The sequence below is a fragment of the Phalangium opilio genome, unplaced genomic scaffold (genome assembly GCF_054372755.1).
Source record: "Phalangium opilio isolate 3A_F unplaced genomic scaffold, DU_Popi_V2 ptg000079l_1, whole genome shotgun sequence".
NCBI classification, from domain to species: Eukaryota; Metazoa; Arthropoda; class Arachnida; order Opiliones; family Phalangiidae; genus Phalangium; species Phalangium opilio.
This window is the reverse complement of record NW_028324187.1, coordinates 10,686,364-10,707,584: the sequence shown is the minus strand read 5'-3', so window position 1 is coordinate 10,707,584 and position 21,221 is coordinate 10,686,364. Positions and strand designations below refer to the sequence as shown.

At 35.0% G+C, this 21,221-nt stretch overlaps 2 protein-coding genes across 2 annotated transcripts in view; one reads left to right on the top strand and one right to left on the bottom strand.

Moving 5' to 3' along the window:
* The window catches only part of LOC149654923 (uncharacterized), a 28,624-nt gene extending 22,642 nt beyond the window's left edge, over positions 1–5,982 (top strand). Inside the window, exons 3-4 of the mRNA XM_089846644.1 lie at positions 4,756–4,869; positions 5,096–5,982. Of these exons, the coding sequence (XP_089702770.1) occupies positions 4,756–4,869; positions 5,096–5,161 (180 nt within the window). The 3' untranslated portion in view covers positions 5,162–5,982. The remainder of the gene's footprint in view (positions 1–4,755; positions 4,870–5,095) is intronic.
* The window catches only part of LOC149654922 (uncharacterized), a 28,624-nt gene extending 7,429 nt beyond the window's left edge, over positions 1–21,195 (bottom strand). Inside the window, exons 1-2 of the mRNA XM_089846643.1 lie at positions 20,485–21,195; positions 6,971–7,304 (exon numbers count right to left, since the gene is read on the bottom strand). Coding sequence (XP_089702769.1) covers positions 6,971–7,147 — 177 coding nt within the window. The 5' untranslated portion in view covers positions 7,148–7,304; positions 20,485–21,195. The remainder of the gene's footprint in view (positions 1–6,970; positions 7,305–20,484) is intronic.
* Between the last annotated feature and the right edge of the window lie 26 nt (positions 21,196–21,221).

Sequence of the window (21,221 nt, the reverse complement as noted above, 5' to 3'; positions counted from 1 at the left end):
TTAAATGGCAAAATTAACGGTAAGCCAAGGCTTAGAGCAATTTCACGGGTTTTACCGCCTTAAAAAAAAGTGCCAAGTTTAGAAATAGATTGTGGGACAATAAAAAGGTGGAAAATTATGAAATCGGGCTTATATTAAAGCTTGAAACCTACTTTATATTATATTTAAAATCCATCCATGAGCAAATCCTCAAAATATATGAAAATGACAACGAAAAAGGACCCACTCTCAAATTTTTTCACCTTAAAAAAATGGCGGCCACAAACGGGGTGAAAAAGGGGAAAAGAGCTATTAAAGCAGTCTTATCTCACTATCGATAGGCCATTTCAACCAAAAGGCATTAAGAATAAACAATCGGATTATTATGAGGCAACTATACGTAAAAAAAGGCCAATATTGGTTGCGCTGATATTTGCTAATAAAACAGTGTATCCATGCCAAAATATCGCAGATTGGGGTAGTTTTTGAAATTTAAAATTAAACATACTTAAAATTAATTTTTCTCAAAAACCTTAAAAATGGTCCTAGAAAAAGGTTTAAAGTTTAATTTAAGACCGTTCCCAAAACTAACCAACGTATAGTTTTCCTAAATCACGAATAACCGATTTGTTTTTTTCGAAAAATTTCCCATGTTATTTCTATGGGAAAAATTCCTGTTTTTCATCAAAAGGTGTGATTAATTTTATGGAAATGAAAACCACCCTTAGCAACTTTATTTTTTATAAAATAAACTAATTTATGGATCTCTTTGAAATTTTAACCACATATTAAGGGCCGGAATTGTAGTTCTGTGGAATTTTTTCGAATGAATTAATACAATACAAAAAAAACTACATCCAAACAAAAAACCCTCCTTATACATTAAAAGCAGTATGAAGTCTTATCTAAGAGAGCGACCGCTCTCTCAGAATATGAAAAAAATTCATTAAAATTGCTGGAATACGAATAATGGTTCTTAAGCCTTAGTTTAAATTTAAATAATTGTAACAATAGAGGGTATCATCCTAAATTAAATTGGACTATTAAGACCAGGGGAGGAGCTTGTATCACATCCCTCTATTGACGTCATCCTGGTCTAAGCGTCGCGAGTTTACTTATGTACATCTCAAAGTGTCATCATTACACAGTTGAGATGGAGATATTTCAAATGTCGTTCTATTTTGAACATCAGCTGATTGAATATTCGGTAATTGCAAATTTGAAAATCCCCATTCCCGATAATGCCTTAAAACCAAACCCTGATTACAAGAACAGGTCGTCTAAGAAAACGCTATTGTTAGCAACGTTCCGTTGATGTTATTACAGCAGCAGAAATACAAAGGCTTAGCAAAATAAGAAGTGACCGTACCCTAAGGTCAAGGGTGAAAGTTTCTATTTTCCTTCTCATTTGAAAGTCGGAAAACATTCCCTCAAAATAAAAAAAATATCGACCATGCGTAAAAGAAACAAAAAGTTTTATTTTATTCCAAGTTAGAAATAGATTAACTTCTAAAATTTGGAGAAAATGCGGCGAAAGTCAAGGGGGATTCTGGTGAAATATAGCTTTGGTTAACTTTACTTCTGCTAGAAAAAAAGATGGAAGGAGTTTTGCGAACAGAGTGAACTGAGTGACTTATCGTATAGCTCGCGGACTCAAGAAATAAATAAAACAAGTTGGGAAAACCAAAATATTACCTCTCCGAGTCAACAGGTCTACTACTACAAACTTATTTACCTAGATATGGAATTATTTCTCTTTTTTGAAGTAAAAATTTACGAAATATAGAAGCAGTATTCCAAGCATAGCGAATATACAGTAAAGCAGACGACATTTTACATCCAATAAGGATAAATCTTTGACACATGGAAATCAGTCAATTACCGTATATTCTGATAGCTACATTCACTGGTTTGCAGTGTAAACACTATCGCCTCGTCTCACCTCAACAATATTCTTAGTTTGCCAACATGAATGTTAACGTTAAATAACACCAAAGCTAAATTGTAGCTAGACGCACTAATAGTCAATGCGCACCATAAAGAGAATAAAAAGTCTGTACCGTTTACCATTAGCCCTTTTACTATTCTAATTGCCACCATGATCTTTTCTTCTATTATGAAATCTTAACCTGATTATTTAAAAGTGTATTTTACTTTCGGCTCACTCTGAACCGATGATGTCTCTTCATTTCAGACACGAAAATCAAAGCCCAAAGTTTACTTCACCTCAGGCCCCAATTATTTACTCTTTGTTTCACTAAGCCTATTGCGGATAATACTTGATAAGTTGATATACCCGCAAAATAAGAAGTGACCGTACCCTAAGGTCAAGGGTGAAAGTTTCTATTTTCCTTCTCATTTGAAAGTCGGAAAACATTCCCTCAAAATAAAAAAATATCGACCATGCGTAACAGAAACAAAAAGTTTTATTTTATTCCAAGTTAGAAATAGATTAACTTCTAAAATTTGGAGAAAATGCGGCGAAAGTCAAGGGGGATTCTGGTGAAATATAGCTTTGGTTAACTTTACTTCTGCTAGAAAAAAAGATGGAAGGAGTTTTGTGAACAAAGTGAACTGAGTGACTTATCGTATAGCTCGCGGACTCAAGAAATAAATAAAAAAACTTTCCAAATACGACTTTGTCGAACAGGGAATTGGAAACTTCTGTAAATTTCTTTTACTCGCTCACATCCTTATTGAATTTCTTAAATATTTTCATGAATAATGATTCAATAACCTATACAGTAAGTACTTAAGTATTTGACGATGATTTAAAGTTGAATATTCTTTAAGAAAATTGTATAAATTCCTGATAACAGTTCTAAAAATATTTTTCTTGAAATTCCCTTATAACGTTTAATTCTGTTGAATAGATAAAGTCAAAAACGGATTTATGTAAGAAGAACGTTGAACGTAGCAAATTCACTACCCATCCTCGCATACCTTATTGAGAAACTTCGTCTGCTTATATTTTGACTCCACCCACTAATTCTGACTGACATTTCCAGGTCCATCGTTTCTTTTAAATTTTAAAAATGTGGTCCTAAAGGATTTCCCTTATTCTTTTTTCCCTCACCAAAAACTTTTTAAAACTTTCTTATATATTGACTTTATCAAAAACGGATTAATGTACTAAGAACGTGGGATCGTAGCTTTAGCCTCTAGTACCATCCTCGCATACTTTATTGAGAAACTTCGTCTGCTTATATTTTGACTCCACCCACAAATTCTGTATATAGCGACTTCCAGAGATCGAAAATGTTATTCTTATCTCTATTTTCGTGGTTAAATATTTTTTTCCGAAATTGCGCCAGTGGTAAAAAAACAAAGTGGACAACAATGCGACATAACTCCCGATTTAGTGGAATTAAGTTTTAAAGTTAAGAATTTAAATGATTGATGTTGAAGAAAAACTATAGATACTTAAAAAAAGAAACATCAATTATTTATATTCTGGTCTCCCGCGATGCTCATTAGTCACTCTTTAGGGCAACGACAAACATCTGGAGCTTACTTTTAATTTGAAAGAGAAAACTAGGCCTAGCTCTCGCGCTTAATTCCGAAAACGGAATTGCGGCATTCTTTTTCTTCAAAACCAACCGAGTCAAGATCAAAGAATATTTCGGAATTTTTATTTATCAATGGGCTGGTCGAATACAATAGGTTTTTGTAAAAGGACTTCAAGGAAAACATTAGATCCAGAATTTGTTCATTTTTACCAAGTAATATTGGTTGTGGTAAAAACAATTCCATGCCAGCAAAAGTGCATAGATATAAAAACACAAAGTAGCAATTCCCTGCCTTTGGCTGTAGACGACGTGTTAACTGAAAAGCAAATTACCCTCCTCTCATCCCCTTTTCACGAATTAACCAATAAGGGAAGAGTTTCTTGACGTCATAGGTTTATAGGAAGTAGTACATGATGCTGATGACCCAAACGTTAATTTTTGGTACTAGTCTTTGCTAGAATCTGCTATTTTTTCAGCCAATTCACGGCTTGTTCCCTGTGCCACCGTATGGAAGGTAAGCATACGCAAAGAGGGTTAGACACTATTCTGGGATAAAGGAGGGTCTTCTCCTATTACACGGCGCCAGAAAGTGTCAACGAAGAGTACTTTTTGTTTTTGTTCTATATACTTTTGATGCCCTCCATTGTTTGTCCCAACAAGCCCCCCCCCCCCGAAAAAAAGGAAAAAAAAATTCATTAAAGTTAAGAAAATTGATGTTATTTTTTGACATATTTGGTTTTAGTTAGTTTTTCACCGAATTGTTTGAGGTTATTTAAATGTAAATTCACCTTTTCAAATTTTTTTTTTTACTGAAACAACAAGGACCGCATTTACCGTTGCCTTTTATGGTTGCTCAACTGCATTTATTTTCTTTTTCAGTTTTACTAGAAATATATATGGACATTTTCACAATCCCTAAAAAAACATATTTTCTAAGAACAGACTTCTTTTCCGAGACTTTTCGAGAGAAAGTTCTTGACTTTTGCGCGTTTTTATACGATTATTAGGCCTAAAAAATGTTTGGCCTAATCTATTGTATAAAGTCAACTTGAAGAAAACAGTGACGCTATCCTATTTTAGAGTTGAATTCCAACTTTTTTCAAAACCTTTATTTGCTCTTTAAATCCCCAAATAAGTCTTATACTAGCCTATATTCCCAGGCAGTTATACTGTAGATAATTTAACGTTTAAACTTTATACGAAGTATATTTAAAGTTAAATGTATTGAACAGTAAAACAATATCGGCTTCTTTTTGTTCTATCTCAGGGTCGAGGAGCCGTAAGAAGCCAACAATTTTCCGGTGACTCCACCCCTTCACCGGTTCATCATACTGAACAAATTGATCTGACGTTATACGACACCAAAACTTCCAATCCTGAGGTATGATTCCTAGGCTTAGTTATAAGATATCTCTTTGATACGAGAGAAGACAGACAGACAACCAACAACCCCGATGGTTTCCAATATAACCTTTTTCTTTCAACCAAAAACACAAATATACGAGAACCGTGCGATGCGGTCATCTTTCTACCAACCCATTTATTTACTCTTGGAACAAACTATCTTCCTTTCGGGCGGGTTACTAGTTAGTATATTCCATTTCCAGTGTGTACGGGCGGCTATTTCCGCGGAAGTTACTGTACGTGATCCAAATCGGAAGTGGTGTTCGTGATAACGTGACTACTAAACCGTTTATACCGACGTTGCGTTACGTATCTCGAAAGCTCGATTTGTGATGGGTGTGTGTGTGTACGTCTTCAAGTCCGGTCAAAACTTTGTGATATTCACTGGTTCGATTATTTACTCGAACTAAATTCGACAGACGAGGACAAATTTGTACATTTTTGCTAGTGATTACGACGGGTAAAGGGCTTCAAAATTGAAATGATTTACGCCCAAATTGGATGCGACAAAAGTTACTCGGTGGTTTTGGATTTTATATCGTCACGGAGTCGAATAACTTGAAAGTTATTGAGTGGTTTTTGGTTTTTTTAATCGTCAAAAAAATGTCTTGTTTTTATTGTGATGAAGTAATTTGGTATTAATTACATCAAACCGAGGCTTTTTCAACATGAAACGACGAGTTATGTCTTAAAAGGACTAAAGTTAATTGATAAAAAAAAATATTCGAGTTTCTATATCGGTATAACACCCCCTTCCCCACTACTCAAGAAAAAAAAAGAAAATGTGAAATATTTATATATAAGTATTCTTGTGACGCTATTTCATTGAATTCTTCAAACGTTTCGCTTCTACTTAGTCCACGCCACGGTCGTGATATGGTTATAGCTACGTCGTATAATTGTCCAAGATAGTTTCTCTAATATAAATATTAATTTCGTTTAAATTTTTCCAAAATTCTTCAATAGAATTTCCGCTAGCTGTTTATATTTTTAAGGTGATTTTTAATAACCAGCGATGCTAGTACCGTATAAGGTCTAAATGTATATTTCATGTATACCTAATTCAAATAAACATGACATGAAAATTCAACTTGGTTCCGAAAAAGTCCGTATTTCAGATCGTTCCATTTGATCATCGATGTTCAAAGGTGAAAGAAAAGGTTTGATTTTAAGGCTTGTCGTTTCGTGGTGTAGTTTCTAGATATTGTTTACGCGTATGCTTCCCTTATGAGCACTTTTTCGATGTTCCAATGCATTGTAGAAAGTTATCCGTGTTCCCAATTTTCATTGCTCATAATTCAAAGCTTTAATTTGTGGTCTTTGATGTGGTTTCATTTATTTTATTTGAAAACTTTGTAATAGTTTAAAAAAGCTTCTATATGAAAAACACGAAATTTTTACTGTAGCACCAATGTATTGCAGCCAAGGATTTTTACAGGGGCTCGTAGGAAAAGCTTTGAGTTGTTTTCCCCTGTAGTTCGGCTTCCTCAATGAAGAGTTAAGTCTTTGAAGTTAGGAACTACATTTTCTGGTTTTCGTTTGTTTTGATTATACGTCTTATATTTGGACCCAATCATTATAACTTTTGAGTCGACACTCTATACCGTATTTAAAATTTCATTTTCAAAACCCATTAATATTCCTCAAGCTCTCCAGAGTGCACAGTGTGGGAGAGATCATACAAGACACAACTTATTTTCTCCGAAACATTGCGACTATTTACTTCCGATGGAGGAATTCTGTATACTTAACATTCCAATAGGCCTACAAATTAGAAATAACTTGAGTTAATTATCAATTATCATCTTAATAATTACGAGAAATACAAATTGGAAAATAAAGGAACAACGCATCGTTTCAAAGTTTATGGGATGGACAATGCGTTACGACTTAGGGGCGTGGTCTATGTCAAGGTGATATTCCATCAAATATAGCTCTACTGGGCATGCGTGAATTTCGTGGCATTATCAGTGCATTTTAAATTATAGCATCGGCATTTCCCTTAATTGTATCTATCCGCCGAGTCATTTCATTGCCCAATCACCACTGCAAATTATTATAAATGAAGTAGTATATACCGATCTGTTGTGTCCGTTATTAAGCAATTGGTGATTGACTCCCAGCGAGAAACCAGCGGCTGGTATAGCCACGCTAGTATAGAAAGTTTGAGTTCTGTTTCGGCTGCTCCTTTGACCAGGGCGATGTCGATTGCACGATAGCATCCGTTTGAAAGCTCGTCGAAACTTGATCGACATAGCGTTGTACAGAATCGGGTTGATGGCGCTTGCAGAACATCAAATACCACAGTTCCATGTAGCGCTCTTCCGCTAACGAGTTGTGGACTACGAGCAAACGATAGGGCAACCAGAAAATGGCAAAAACAGCCACGACAACCACCAACATTTTCACAACCTGGAAAATATCAAATTGAAAGAAAATCGTATCAAGCGACAATATTTTGAACTTTTGTTTAATTTAAAACTGAAAAGTGAAAAATAATGAATAGTTAAGCCTAAATTCAGAAACTAAAAAAAAATAACTCGTCAAGCCTAAATTAAGAAACTGAAAAATAATAACTCGTTAAGCCTAAATTCAGAAACTGAAAAATAATAACTCGTTAAGCCCAAATTCCCAACTTTACAACTTATTCATTAAGCCTAAACTCCAAAATTGACAATATATTCATTAAACCTTAATTCCCAACTTGACAACATATTCATTAAGCCTAAATTCCCAACTTGACAACATATTCATTAAACCTAATTATAATGCCAAACTTTGAATAGACAAAAAATAAGTCAATTTCGAAAACTTACTAATTAAGCCTAATTACAAACTTCGAAGACTCGGGTAGACTAAGCCTACTTCAAATATTCGTATATTTCTCAAAAAACACAGCAGTCTTAGTCATAAAACCAAGGTAACCTTTAAGGTAGGTAGCCCATTAATTATTATTATTTAAATCCCAAATTTATCTCGGAAAGCCAGGGGAATTATAGGAGCATTTTGCCACGTTTCAAAATACTTCTAGGGTTATAGTTAGGCCTAATATTCACTGTCAGACACCTTCCAGCTATTCCTAAACAAAGTAACAGAAATAATGGGATGTTAATATTTCCAGTCGTTAAGCACGTCTGTGGGATTTTCAGAGTTTGTCTTTTGGAATGAAATTTCAATTAGACGAGGAAAATACTTAAGGCTCTGTTTAATTTCTTTTTTTTTCCCCCGCTTCACCCTAAGGACGTTTCTGGGGTTGTCGTATATTACCCCATTACAGTATGTAAAAACTAAGGCTTAGCTGGAAAAGAAATATTCAGCCCCATTTAATTTTGAAGACAACTAAAAATAAATGGTTGGGGAAGGTTCAGCAATTTCAAACTTTAGTCTAGGCCCTAATTCTCCAAGGTTTAGTTTTTAAGCCTGAAAATAAATGTGTCACATAAAGTTTTCGAAACCAACATTTAGGCTTAGAGTTGTAATTAAATGGATGAAGAAATTCTAACATTTTTTTCGCAGACAATCATAAATTATATATGAAAAAATTCATTAAAATTGCTGGAATACGAATAATGGTTCTTAAGCCTTAGTTTAAATTTAAATAATTGTAACAATAGAGGGTATCATCCTAAATTAAATTGGACTATTAAGACCAGGGGAGGAGCTTGTATCACATCCCTCTATTGACGTCATCCTGGTCTAAGCGTCGCGAGTTTACTTATGTACATCTCAAAGTGTCATCATTACACAGTTGAGATGGAGATATTTCAAATGTCGTTCTATTTTGAACATCAGCTGATTGAATATTCGGTAATTGCAAATTTGAAAATCCCCATTCCCGATAATGCCTTAAAACCAAACCCTGATTACAAGAACAGGTCGTCTAAGAAAACGCTATTGTTAGCAACGTTCCGTTGATGTTATTACAGCAGCAGAAATACAAAGGCTTAGCAAAATAAGAAGTGACCGTACCCTAAGGTCAAGGGTGAAAGTTTCTATTTTCCTTCTCATTTGAAAGTCGGAAAACATTCCCTCAAAATAAAAAAAATATCGACCATGCGTAAAAGAAACAAAAAGTTTTATTTTATTCCAAGTTAGAAATAGATTAACTAGCTGAACCTGGATTTCGTATCAAACATTATCACGGAAAAATGCAAAAACATTTCATCAGATCACAACCAAAACCTTTAATCACGGAATTGGATAACAAACACAGTTCATCATTAACCGAGTAAGTGAGTAACCTTAAGCCCCACGTGTTTCCCCCCCCCCTCCCCCACACTTAAAAGAATAATTCGATAATATAATTAATGCTTGGAAATATTTATATAACAATGATAACGAAATGATGATATTTATGATAAATTGACCATCGTGTGACGTCACTGGGAAGATATAGAGAAAGGGGGAGGAGGGGGCGTGGTTACATCACATCACCAACATCCGTTAGTACAAGAAAAGAATGATTGGTGAAATTGGACAGTTGAATTGAGCATTTCAAGCCAACCAACACCGACATTGTGGAAGAGTCCATTGGGGAAAGGGGGCATTTTGCAACTGTCCATGACGAAGTATTTGAGGAAATGACCTTGCATGCCCTTCATGGCGTCTTTTAACACTTCCATGTTTTTCAAGAACGAGTTTTCAAGAACCAATGGGATGCGGCCGTTTGTAATTTAGAGGCGGCGGGGATTAATTCCGGACCTACGTTTGAACTGGAGATAAAGCTGGGAATGTGGCGAATTTATACCTTCTCCCTGGCCTAGTAAACTAGATATCACTTCTTGCTGATACTAAATATGCCTAAAAGTTGAAAATGTGAAAATGAAATTCATTAAAAAATTTAATTTTGGCATCAGCCGCTAAATATATTATTAAAGCAAGTCGCGGTTGAGGTTTAGTTTAAACAAATGCCACTCTTACAGTCGAGGATTTGAGTTAGCTGCCGCGGCTACTGTAGCGTAGTGGTCCTATAATTCCTAAAAATTCTATATTTTTGAACCTGTCGTCTATTATTCTGTAATTTCATGAAAGGTCCTATAATTTTTAGTTTTTTTACTTAATTATAAAGTTTTCGTATTTAGCTCTTTTATCGATATCATTGCGGAGTTTGCTTGGGATTTTCAAATATTATTTTTTAATTAAGTTCCTCTTTTCAGAGTTAAATCCAATTTGTAAATTTTTTTTGAGATTTTTCTACATAGTTTAACCCAAAATATTATATATGAGCATTATTTCTATATTTTCCTATAAAAACACGTTTTCTCCTATAAAATCCTATAATTCCGGGGAAAAAATTCTATTTTTCCTATAAGGAATATAAATTTAGATAAAAACTTTTTTTAGGAAAAATAATACGTTTGTTGAAATTGCTTTGGGATGTCTTAGAAATTTCTTTGCTTTTACAAATTTGGATGCGATGAATTTCACGGAATTTGTAAGTTGAAGAATGAGTCGGTTGTTTTATGTTGCTATAGTAATTCTTCTGTCTTGTTCTTCAGGAGAACGAGAGACTTGGCAGGTTTTTAATTCGAATAAATAGTTTGCTCCTGGCCCATTCGACCGAAACCCATTCGACAGAAACCTATTCGACAGAATCCCATTCGACCGAAATGTAGCCGAATTTGGCGGTAAATTATTGCAATAATTTGGTCTAAAAAGCCACTATAGTTATCTTCTTATAAAAATGTTTTAGCCAATTAATGTTTTTATATTTTGTACGTCAATATATGAAAAATGAAAGATCATATTGCACTTATAACGTTTTGGGTACTAATTAAGGTTACCCCTTATTTCACCCAATTTAAAACACACAATTCTCTTTTACCCAAACCTCATTCAACCCAATTCCTAGTTCTCCTATTCCAATTAACCCAATATTGGATACCCAAAAAGACTCAAATAGAGTTATAATTTGATCGTTTTATATATTTATTTTTTCATTCCATAAGGGATACACTTACTTGAAGTGTATAACCGCTCCAAAGAGGAAGAGACTTCCTCCTAACCAAACCAAACCTAACATAACAGTAATGTTTTGGAAAAGGCATATTTTTCGAGAAGTCAATGAAGATAAACATCAATATTTTGGAAAAGCCGTAACATTGTTAAATGATTTATAAAATATTACTAACCTAACTTAACCAAACCTAACCTAACGTAAAATAAATGATTTGGAAAAGGCATATTATTTGAGAAGTCAATGAAGCTAAACATCAATAGTTTGGAAAAGGCGTAACATTGTTAAATGATCTATAAAATATTACTAACCTAACTCAACCAAACCAAACCTAACATAACAGTAATGTTTTGGAAAAGGCATATTATTTGAGAAGTCAATGAAGATAAACATCAATATTTTGGAAAAGGCGTAACATTGTTAAATGATTTATAAAATATTACTAACCTAACTTAACCAAACCAAACCTAACTTAACTTAAAAGTAATGATTTGGAAAAGGCATATTATTTGAGAAGTCAATGAAGCTAAACATCAATATTTTGGAAAAGGCGTAACATTGTTAAATGATTTATAAAATATTACTAACCTAACTTAACCAAACCTAACCTAACTTAAAAGTAATGATTTGGAAAAGGCATATTATTTGAGAAAACAATGAAGCTAAACATCAATATTTTGTTAAATGATTTATAAAATATTACTAACCTAACTTAACCAAACCTAACCTAGAAAACCAAAATAAAATACCCCAGCTATAACATCCAATTTGTAACTAAACCTAACAATGCTATATCTCTCGTTGTGAAATCCTTAATACTGCTGAATTATAAATTCGCCTTCTAAATTCAGCACCTGCAAGGAAATTAAATTAGATTATTGTCGATTATTCAGAATTATACTTATAATTCGATTTTAGTAAACTCACCTTCCTGATGGAGATTCGAACGAAGATTTTCTGCGTGACGATCCGACGCTTTACCACTATACCACTTCGAAATCAAATAAACTAATATAATAGCTTGGAAATTTCGGTTGAAGGGAATTCGTTGCAATGGGATTCGATTGAATGGGAAAATATTCCCTTTTAATAGAAAACCGCCAATGGGCTAGATTTTAAAATACTGGCTAGAAATTTTCGGACGAATGGGATTCGTTCCAATAGTATTCGGTTGAATGGGTAGACTCCAATAGTTTGAGCCATTCCGATGATTTTATTAAGAGCATCGACGCCCTAACCATAATTTTACCATTTTTTAAGAAACAATTAACGTATAGCAGTGTAAGTACTACGTACATAAGTTCATACAAGAAGTGATATCTAGTTTATTAGGGAGAAGGTATAAAATGCCTAAGTAATCGCGCTCCATAGTCCCAGGCCCCCTTTAAAAATACAAGGGGGGACGTAAAAGGAGGTCGGGCCATTTCGCTGCCTCTCCTCAGTCTGAAAATACGTCATTTTCCTCATTCGCGTCGTGTTGACGTGAGTTTTCAAGAGCCAATGAGATGCTGGTTGTAATTTAGAGGCGGGGATTAACTCCGGACCTAAGTTTGGACTGGAGATAAAGCTGGAAATGTGGCGCGAGATGTTTCTCAAGAATAAAATTAACAGTTCAGCGACTGGTGTCTTAAATATTCAAGTAGAATGTTTAAATTTAGTCGCAGGTAAATATTGACTTTTATTATTTATTTGTACTTTTCATACTATTAAAGGGAGGGTGAAATGAAAATTCTCAACCTAATTTGAATTTTATAATCATTCTGTTATTTCCTGAATGTTTCACTGTGCAGATTGGTCTTATATTTAGTATTACTACAGGGTTCATACAAACGTGGAAAAATTGGGGAAATAAATAGTTGACAAAAACCTCAGGGAAATTTAGAATTTTTAGTAAAATTCAGGGAAATTTAGAATTTTTAGTAAAATTCAGGGAAATTTAGAATTTTAGTAAAATTCAGGGAAATTTAGAATTTTTAGTAAAATTCAGGGAAATTTAGAATTTTTAGTAAAATTCAGGGAAATTTAGAAATTTAGTCGGAGGGGTTGGGATCAATCCGGGAGCAAAACGGGAGGGAGCGACTGGGTCAATGTAAGACGCGCCTCCGTCTCGGAGCAGCTCGTTTTTTACCAACGAAAGACGACTTTTTTTCCGGAGCGCTCGGATCACCACAAAGAAAAACGTTATTAGTATGTTATAGTCCTATTTGCCCTCCCCCCCTCCTTCGTTAACATTTGCTCCATAGGATGCTCCATATACGGGAAAGACCTGGAAAACTCAGGGAAATTTTTTTCCAAAAGTTGTATGAACCCTGATTCTATAAGTTCATAAGATATGTTCCATAAGTTTGCCACTGGTTACTGAGAGGTTGTCACAAAGTGAAGTAGGTCATAGATTCAGGGTAAGGCGCTGTCAAAGGCTTAGTAATGCAGACTAAAATAGGAAGGTGGAAGTCCTGCAAAATAAATTCTCGCTTCCGTCGTTCTGGAACTAGCTCGAGCTGTAAGTCTCTAGCATTGCGAAGTATGGGAAGTGTCATACTTATGGAACATGTCACTTGTAAACTTACGTCGATGCTGTTAATGCTATAAACTTCTGAAATGAATCTTAACATTTTCCGTAGTTCTTTGCCAGGAAATTGAATGCCGCAAGGTCATAGCCAAAGGATTAAATTGCTTTATTACTGCGGTTTTCGAATCTAATTTGATTTTTGATTGCCATAATAAGAAGTGTGAACTCGGGTAATTATGACGTAAGGCATTGGAATATTCTTACATTTAATTGTTCGTTAATTCTAGCATGGTCATTGCTATTCAAGCAATTTATATATTAAGTAACGCCAGGGATATCTTCACGCCCGAGGTTCAAGAACGTCTATAGGAAAATTTAACGAAGTAAGTGAAAGTACTTAAACCAGGATTAGTACAAGCCTGGAAATTTCGGGGAAATAAATAGTTCTAAGTAAAATTCAGGGAAACTGTGAGGCTTGAGCAAGGTTGCCCTGAACGGATAGCTATTGCACAAGTTTTGGGTTGAAATGGCCAGGCCGGGACACTATGTAGGCCCAAATTTCGGGTTTAAATAGTGTCTTTAGTTTATAACACATGTTCCATAATGTTGTGTTATTACCGTATTAATAATCACTAGTTAAGTTTACTAAATAAGTTCGTTTATTACAATCGTATAAAATCATGCATGTACTAGCGCAGTACGCGTCCAGGTAATCACTGCCCGAATAAGGGGGTAATAGCTCGCTTATATACAATATCTAGGGTAGGTTCATTATAGGTCAGTTCAGTTCGGTTCATAATTCTACACCCTTTCCCTAAGTATACATCCGTATTTACAATTGTACATTTAGCCTATGATAAATATAATCAAATTTTAATCTTTAATCTAGTTCGGTATTCTATAAATTTAATCTAGCTCGGGGTTTACTTATTCGACCACTTTTAGTTCGTACCGCCGTATCTTGATTATTTGAAGCAGGTCTCACGATCTCGTCGTTAATCGCATTTGATTCTTCAACCTCATCGCTAAGTCGTTCAGTCATGGGCGCAGTCATGGGTTCTCTAGTATTATTCTTCTTTGATTCGTTTGACCCGGCGGATGTGTTCCGATCCATCTCCAATGTCGCCTGAGCTGGAACCTCTGATATCGTTTCTGACGTCGTCTCAGCTGCAGTCTCTGGTATCGTTAGTGACGTCGCCTGAGCTGGAATCTCCGGTATCGTTTCTGACGTCGTCTGGGCTGGAATCCTCGTAACATAGTTACTGGTCTTTGCTCTTGTCCCGTTCGTGTCGATTAGATCTACCGGCTGTGATGGCATAGGTATTAGATGATATCTATTCCTTCTGACGGTTCCATTAGGAGTGTTCAATATGTACGATCTTGGTTCTTCAGCGAAATCCTTTACTGTTGCCTCGACTCTAAGGTCTGTGACCCATACTCTGTCTTCCTTTTGAAGAGGGGTTAAAGTTTTAACACGATGAACCTTGTCGTAGTGTTCTTTTTGTTTACGCCGACGATGTTCTTCTCGTTGTCTTAGCACTTCCATGGGAGGGATAGCTGGATTTAATTCTTTCTCCGAGATAGGCAGCGTGGACCGTAAGTTTCTTCCCATGAGTAGCTGGGCTGGCGTATATCCATTAGCAAGGGGTGTTGTGCGATATGAGGATCTGAACTTTTCTTCAATATTTGTTTGACGATTTTCACCGCCGCTTCAACAAAGCCATTACTTTGGGCGAACATGGGGCTTGACGTTACGTGTAAGAATCCGTATTCTTTAGCGAAATGGTGAAATTCGGAAGTAATCGCTTTCTTGAATTGAGGTCCATTGTCGCTTTTAACTGTGTTGGGAATTCCATGAGTCGCGAAGATTGCCTTTACGTGATTGATTACTGCTTTGGAACACAAATCTCGTAGTTGGCGGATCTCGAAGTATCTTGAATATAGATCTGTGACCAGGAGGTACCATTTTCCATGCAAGTAAAATAGATCCATCGCCACAGTTTTCCATGGCCTGTCGGGAAATTCGCTTGGTATCAGGGGTTCCCTGTGCTTAGTAGTCTCTCGAATGCACGCTGAGCAGCTTTTGACTTTTCGTTCTATGTCTTTCGAAATTCCAGGCCACCATACTGATGTCTTTGCCCTCGCTCTGCATTTGGCTATGCCTTGATGTCCATCATGTATTCTTTCGAGAATGTCTTCTTGAAGAGCCCCGGGAATGATAATCCTTGATCCCTTCATGAGCATGCCTTCTTGTATCGTTATTTCATCTCGAAAGGAATAGTACTTGGCGAGGTTTTGGGGCAAGTTCTTGTTGGTCGGCCAACTTCCATTCGTATAGAAATGAAGTTTTTGACAAGTGGCGTCTCGCTTCTGCTCTTCCCATATTGCAGCCAAACGTGTATCCGATGCTGGTATGCAAGCTGTCACCAATTGGATATGGGCGGCAACTTCGTCTTCGAGCTCGCTATTTCCAACTTCTTGTAATGGGCTTCTTGATAGTGTATCGGCAGGAATCAATTATTTTCCAGGCGGTCCGTGACATTTAGGCGCCGCCACTTAGACGCTGGTTATTTAGGCGCCGCCATTTAGGCGCCGAGACAATTAGGCGCCGTGACATTTAGGCGCCGCGACATTTAGGCGCCGTGACATTTGAGCGCCGCGACATTTCGGCACCGTGACATTTAGGCGCCGCGACATTTAGGCGTCGAGCCATGTACGTGCCAATAATTTTTCCATTATTTCTTCTAAAAATTCGTAATGACCTCTCAATTTGGCAATTGTCCCTGTGCGTCACTGCATGACTATGTTCGCAATCCCCATTAAAGGACACGAAACCTTACTTGTTTTTACAAAACAATCTTAAAATAATAAAAATAAACATAACCTAACCTAACCTAAGTTGGGAAGTCAATGAATATAACCACAAAAATATTTTGGAAAAGGCATATTATTTTGGAAAGTCAACGAACATGAACAATAATAATTTGGAAAAGGCATATTATTTTGGGAAGTCAAAGAAGATAAACAACAGTATTTTGGAAAAGGCATATTATTTTGGGAAGTCAAAGAAGATAAACAACAATTTTTAGGAAAAGGCATATTATTCTAGGAAGTCAAAGAAGATAAACAATAATTTGGAAAAGGCATATTATTTTGGGAAGTCAATGAAGATAAACAACAATATTTTGGAAAAGACATATTATTTTCGGAAGTCAATGAAGATAAACAACAATAATTTGGAAAAGGCATATTAATTTTCGAAGTCAATGAAGATAAACAACAATATTTTGGAAAAGGCATATTATTTTCGGAAGTCAAAGAAGATGAACAACAATATTTAGGAAAAGGCATATTATTCTAGGAAGTCAAAGAAGATAAACAATAATTTGGAAAAAGCATATTATTTTGGGAAGTCAATGAAGATAAACAACAATATTTTGGAAAAGACATATTATTTTCGGAAGTCAATGAAGATAAACAACAATAATTTGGAAAAGGCATATTAATTTTCGAAGTCAATGAAGATAAACAACAATATTTTGGAAAAGGCATATTATTCTGGGAGGTCAAAGAAGATATGAAAAAACGTCTTGGTTTGGACCAAGGCCGAAAAAACAAACGATATGTGTGAGGTTTATCATTTGACTGAAGTTTCAGATATTGCAATTGTTTTAGTTATTTTTATCCATTTAATCCTTAATCAATATTAAATTCAATCAAATGATTTTACTGTTAATCGATCCATTCCCTCTAAATTAATTGAAAAAATTACATATCTACGCTTTTTCAAGAACAATTACATTTTCCGAAAACATTTTATCATGAAATTAATTATTTTGAAGGGAGTACGTGTTGAGGTATCAACATAGAATATTTGAAATATTCTATTGACTTTCTAAAAAGAGCAAGCGAACTTTGACATAATTCGAAAGGAAAATGTAAAAATGTAATCGAAATGCTACATTTCTATTGTCGCCTCTATGAAGAAAAGATTGCACTGCAATTTCCCTCTCCGTGCTTTAGAATTTCTTGGTCATAACTCAGTCTTCATTTGAAACGTCACCACCCCTTTCTACATTGTTGGCGCTACTTGTACACCAGTTACGTATTACGCGTAATCATTTTAGCACGCTTAAAGTCCATTTCGGAAAACAAACAGGGGCGAGGCCACCATTGGGGTATTCTCCCTCGCACCAAGGGTCACCGCCAGACGGTGCCAAAGTTCACAAGAGGCAGGAGGCTAGTCAACTCGCTCTGCCTATAGCGGTGCTTCAAGGCGAGAGAGAGAGAAGACCCCAATGGCGCCATCACCCTTGTGTTTTAGTTTCTCTGTAGGTAATTTCTAAAATGGTCTCTCACTTACAAATGTACACAAATTACACTGAGTGATCGGTCCTTCAGGCGCTAGCGAGTGACAAGCCACAACCATAATCATTCATGTACACGAATGTTTTATAGTTTTAGGTTATTAAGGTTGGCGGGCAAGCCCGGAGAGTCACTAATGTGAAAAGGTTTCGAACTATATGGTATTATTGGCTGAGTGTGTTGCGACGGCTCAGATGACCCATACACCACTGCTTTTAAAATTTTTTATATTGGGAAAATAGAGGAAGGGGGGTCGGAGTAATGTGTGACCTTCGCATAACTGGTAATGAATAATGTGTATACCCATATTATTTCCGCATGAAATGAATATAACAAGTCATTGGTACTGAGAAGTATTTCTTTTTATGTAATCTTTACCCTTACCTTTGGTTATATCAGAAGTAAGATAAGGGACTAGAAGTAACGAGGTAACCAAACTCTTCACTTGGCGATGTAGTAAGCGGCATAAAATCGTCAAATTTGTTCACTATAGTGCTAGGCTCTATTACCAATGCTAGGGCACTTTAATTCTAGTCCCTTATCTTACTGCTGGTTATATTTATACCGATATCATATTTTTCCTGTGCTACAGAGAGCCACCTACTAAACGAAACCACACAGGATAAACATTGTTGCTTTGTCTCAAGAAGACGACATTAGTTTATAAATTAGTTTTAGAAAAAAAGTTCTTTATCATATTTTCTCTAACATCAGTCTTCTGACTCTTCTCAGAAACTTACTACAGATTTAAACTTTTTTGGTGCAAACTTGAAAATTTGTTAAGCCAGCAACAATTAAAACTATGTCCGTCAAGGTGCTTACAAGTTAGTGAGCAACGACACGAAATCCCTTCAAAATAATTAATTTCATGATAAAATGTTTTCGGAAAATGTAATTGTTCTTGAAAAAGCGTAGATATGTAATTTTTTCAATTAATTTAGAGGGAATGGATCGATTAACAGTGAAATCATTTGATTGAATTTAATATTGATTAAGGATTAAATGGATAAAAATAACTAAAACAATTGCAATATCTGAAACTTCAGTCAAATGATAAACCTCACACATATCGTTTGTTTTTTCGGCCTTGGTCCAAACCAAGACGTTTTTTCATAATATCTGTCACTTCAGTCTTATTGTAATTAAAATTTGAATAATTTTATTTTTGCTTTGCCGTCATACATTTGGGGTTGATCTATTTCTAATTGCTTAAAGAAGTACTTAAGTATCGTTAATTACATTTAACTTATATTCAAAAACATTGATTTCGATAAGCAAATAATGTTGTACTTTATTTATGAAAGAAGTTTAAAAACGACGGTATTTGAAATATGGAAAAAAAATATTTGTTTCGTACACTGTATACATATACAGTGTTGTCGAGATCAGACCAACAGCTTCCTTTATGTAAAACCCCCAATACTGCCAACCGGAGATGTCATACTAAATTATACAGGGTGTAAATAAATGTTTAGAATTCATGTTTTATTGTATGCCTGAATGCAACAAAATATATTAAAGCACAGTCCTACGATATTTGAATTTTTTACCCTAATTGCAATGTTTAGTGCAGTTTAATATTTTTGCCATATATTCATCATTATGGTACCCTAAACTTTTGAATTTCGCGGCAATTAATGTACTTTAAAGATAGTTTAAATTAACTTAAGTGTGAAATAGAAAATATTGGGCTTTACCAATGGTTTGGGTAGTTTTAATCATAATTAAACAGTTTATTTAAAAGTTATTTGAGCTTTTATCCAAAAATGTATATTTTGGTTTAATTTCTCGTTAATTATATTAAATTGAGTTAAAATTAACGTAGGATTGTGTTTTGGCAGTGTACATTTAGGTTATAAAATGAGTTTAAATGTATGCATCACCTTAATTGCAATTTTTAGTGGAGTTTTCGATTCTCATTTTACGCTAAACTTTTGAATTTCGCGCCTATTAAGATACTTTGGAGATAATTTAAATTAGCTTAAGTGTGAAAGAGAAAACATGGGGCTTTACTAACGGCTTGGGTATATACAATCTTAATCAAGAACATCATTTAAGAGTTATCGGAGTTTTCATCCAAAAAATGTATATTTGGGGTTTAATTTCACGTTAATTATACTTAATTACGTTGAAATTAACTTGTCGTCAGTGCTCATTAAGCTTATAAAATGACTTTCAACAATTAATTCACCTTAATTCTAATGTTTAGAGGAGTTTTTGATTATTTCCAACACATTGCGTTCCAATAAATTGCGTTCAATTTTTATCATATCCTGTGCTAGGTTTGTGGTAAAGATTATCTATACAATATGTTAATGAATGATGTTATTCTATAGTTTAGCTTGAATACCAGTAATTAAATCAAATACCTATACAATTCATAGCAATTTAAACCAATAAACAAACGGCAATGTGGACTGTGGAAATAGCAAACAACGTAACCCTCCGTTTCTAACGTGGTTACGTTGAGATAATCTGTGATGCAAACCTGAAAATTATTTCACTAATTAAATTATATAACGACACTGTCCTCCTGCATTAACCAGTACCACTGTTACTTATGAATTAAACAATCCACTGTTGGTAACAAATAGTTTATAAAATGATAACGTAACATCACAGTATGACTGATTCAATAGGATCAAAATTGTTTTAACGAATGATGTGGCCTTCTACTACGGCTGAGTTTCAGGATTTATAACACACACCTTCACAATTAGCAGCATTTTAGTGAGATTAACAAATAATGAAACCGAGTATACCTGTCCTCAAATGAGAATGTTGAAGCGCCAACAAACAGTCATGATGAATACAGTATTAAGTCACCTTTCCAGTAGTATTTTGAAGTTCTCGAAAGTTTCACAGGGTGAAAAGAACTATCTTTACTTCAACACGTTAATAATTTGAATAGGTATGCCATTTTTTACATCAAATTCGAAGCGCACACGGTAAATACAGCATAAACAACCAAGGGTTAACCCGGTTAGGCATCATGTTTCTACTTTCTAGCATAAAATTGAGCAGACTATACGTATACAGGATTCCAAAACAAATGAGAGCCGGAAATCAGCCTTTTTAATAATCTTCAAAGAAAGAGGAAAGACACTATATGAGACTATAATTACATAGAGTAACTAAAATAGGGTAATGGCAGCCCTCTGCCTTCGACTGTATTAAGCTCTATGGGGAAATAACTTGGGGTGCCATTAGTCTATACAACTTAAGCCTTGGCCGTAAACAACGTCGAAAAGCTTACTTTAAATGATATAAAAACCTCTATTAACTGTAATTATTTACCTGAATTACTTTTCTAGACGAAAATTCGACCTGATAACGACGTATTTCTTATTAAGGGTGCTACAGTTAATTAGAAAATACATATAAAGGTGCTCAAGCTCGGATGAAATACCAAACTAATTTGTTGCGTCCACTGCTAAGAAATTAGGAAAATCAGCAAGAAACCCAACATTTCAAATTTGTCAACGTAACTTGTTAGCAC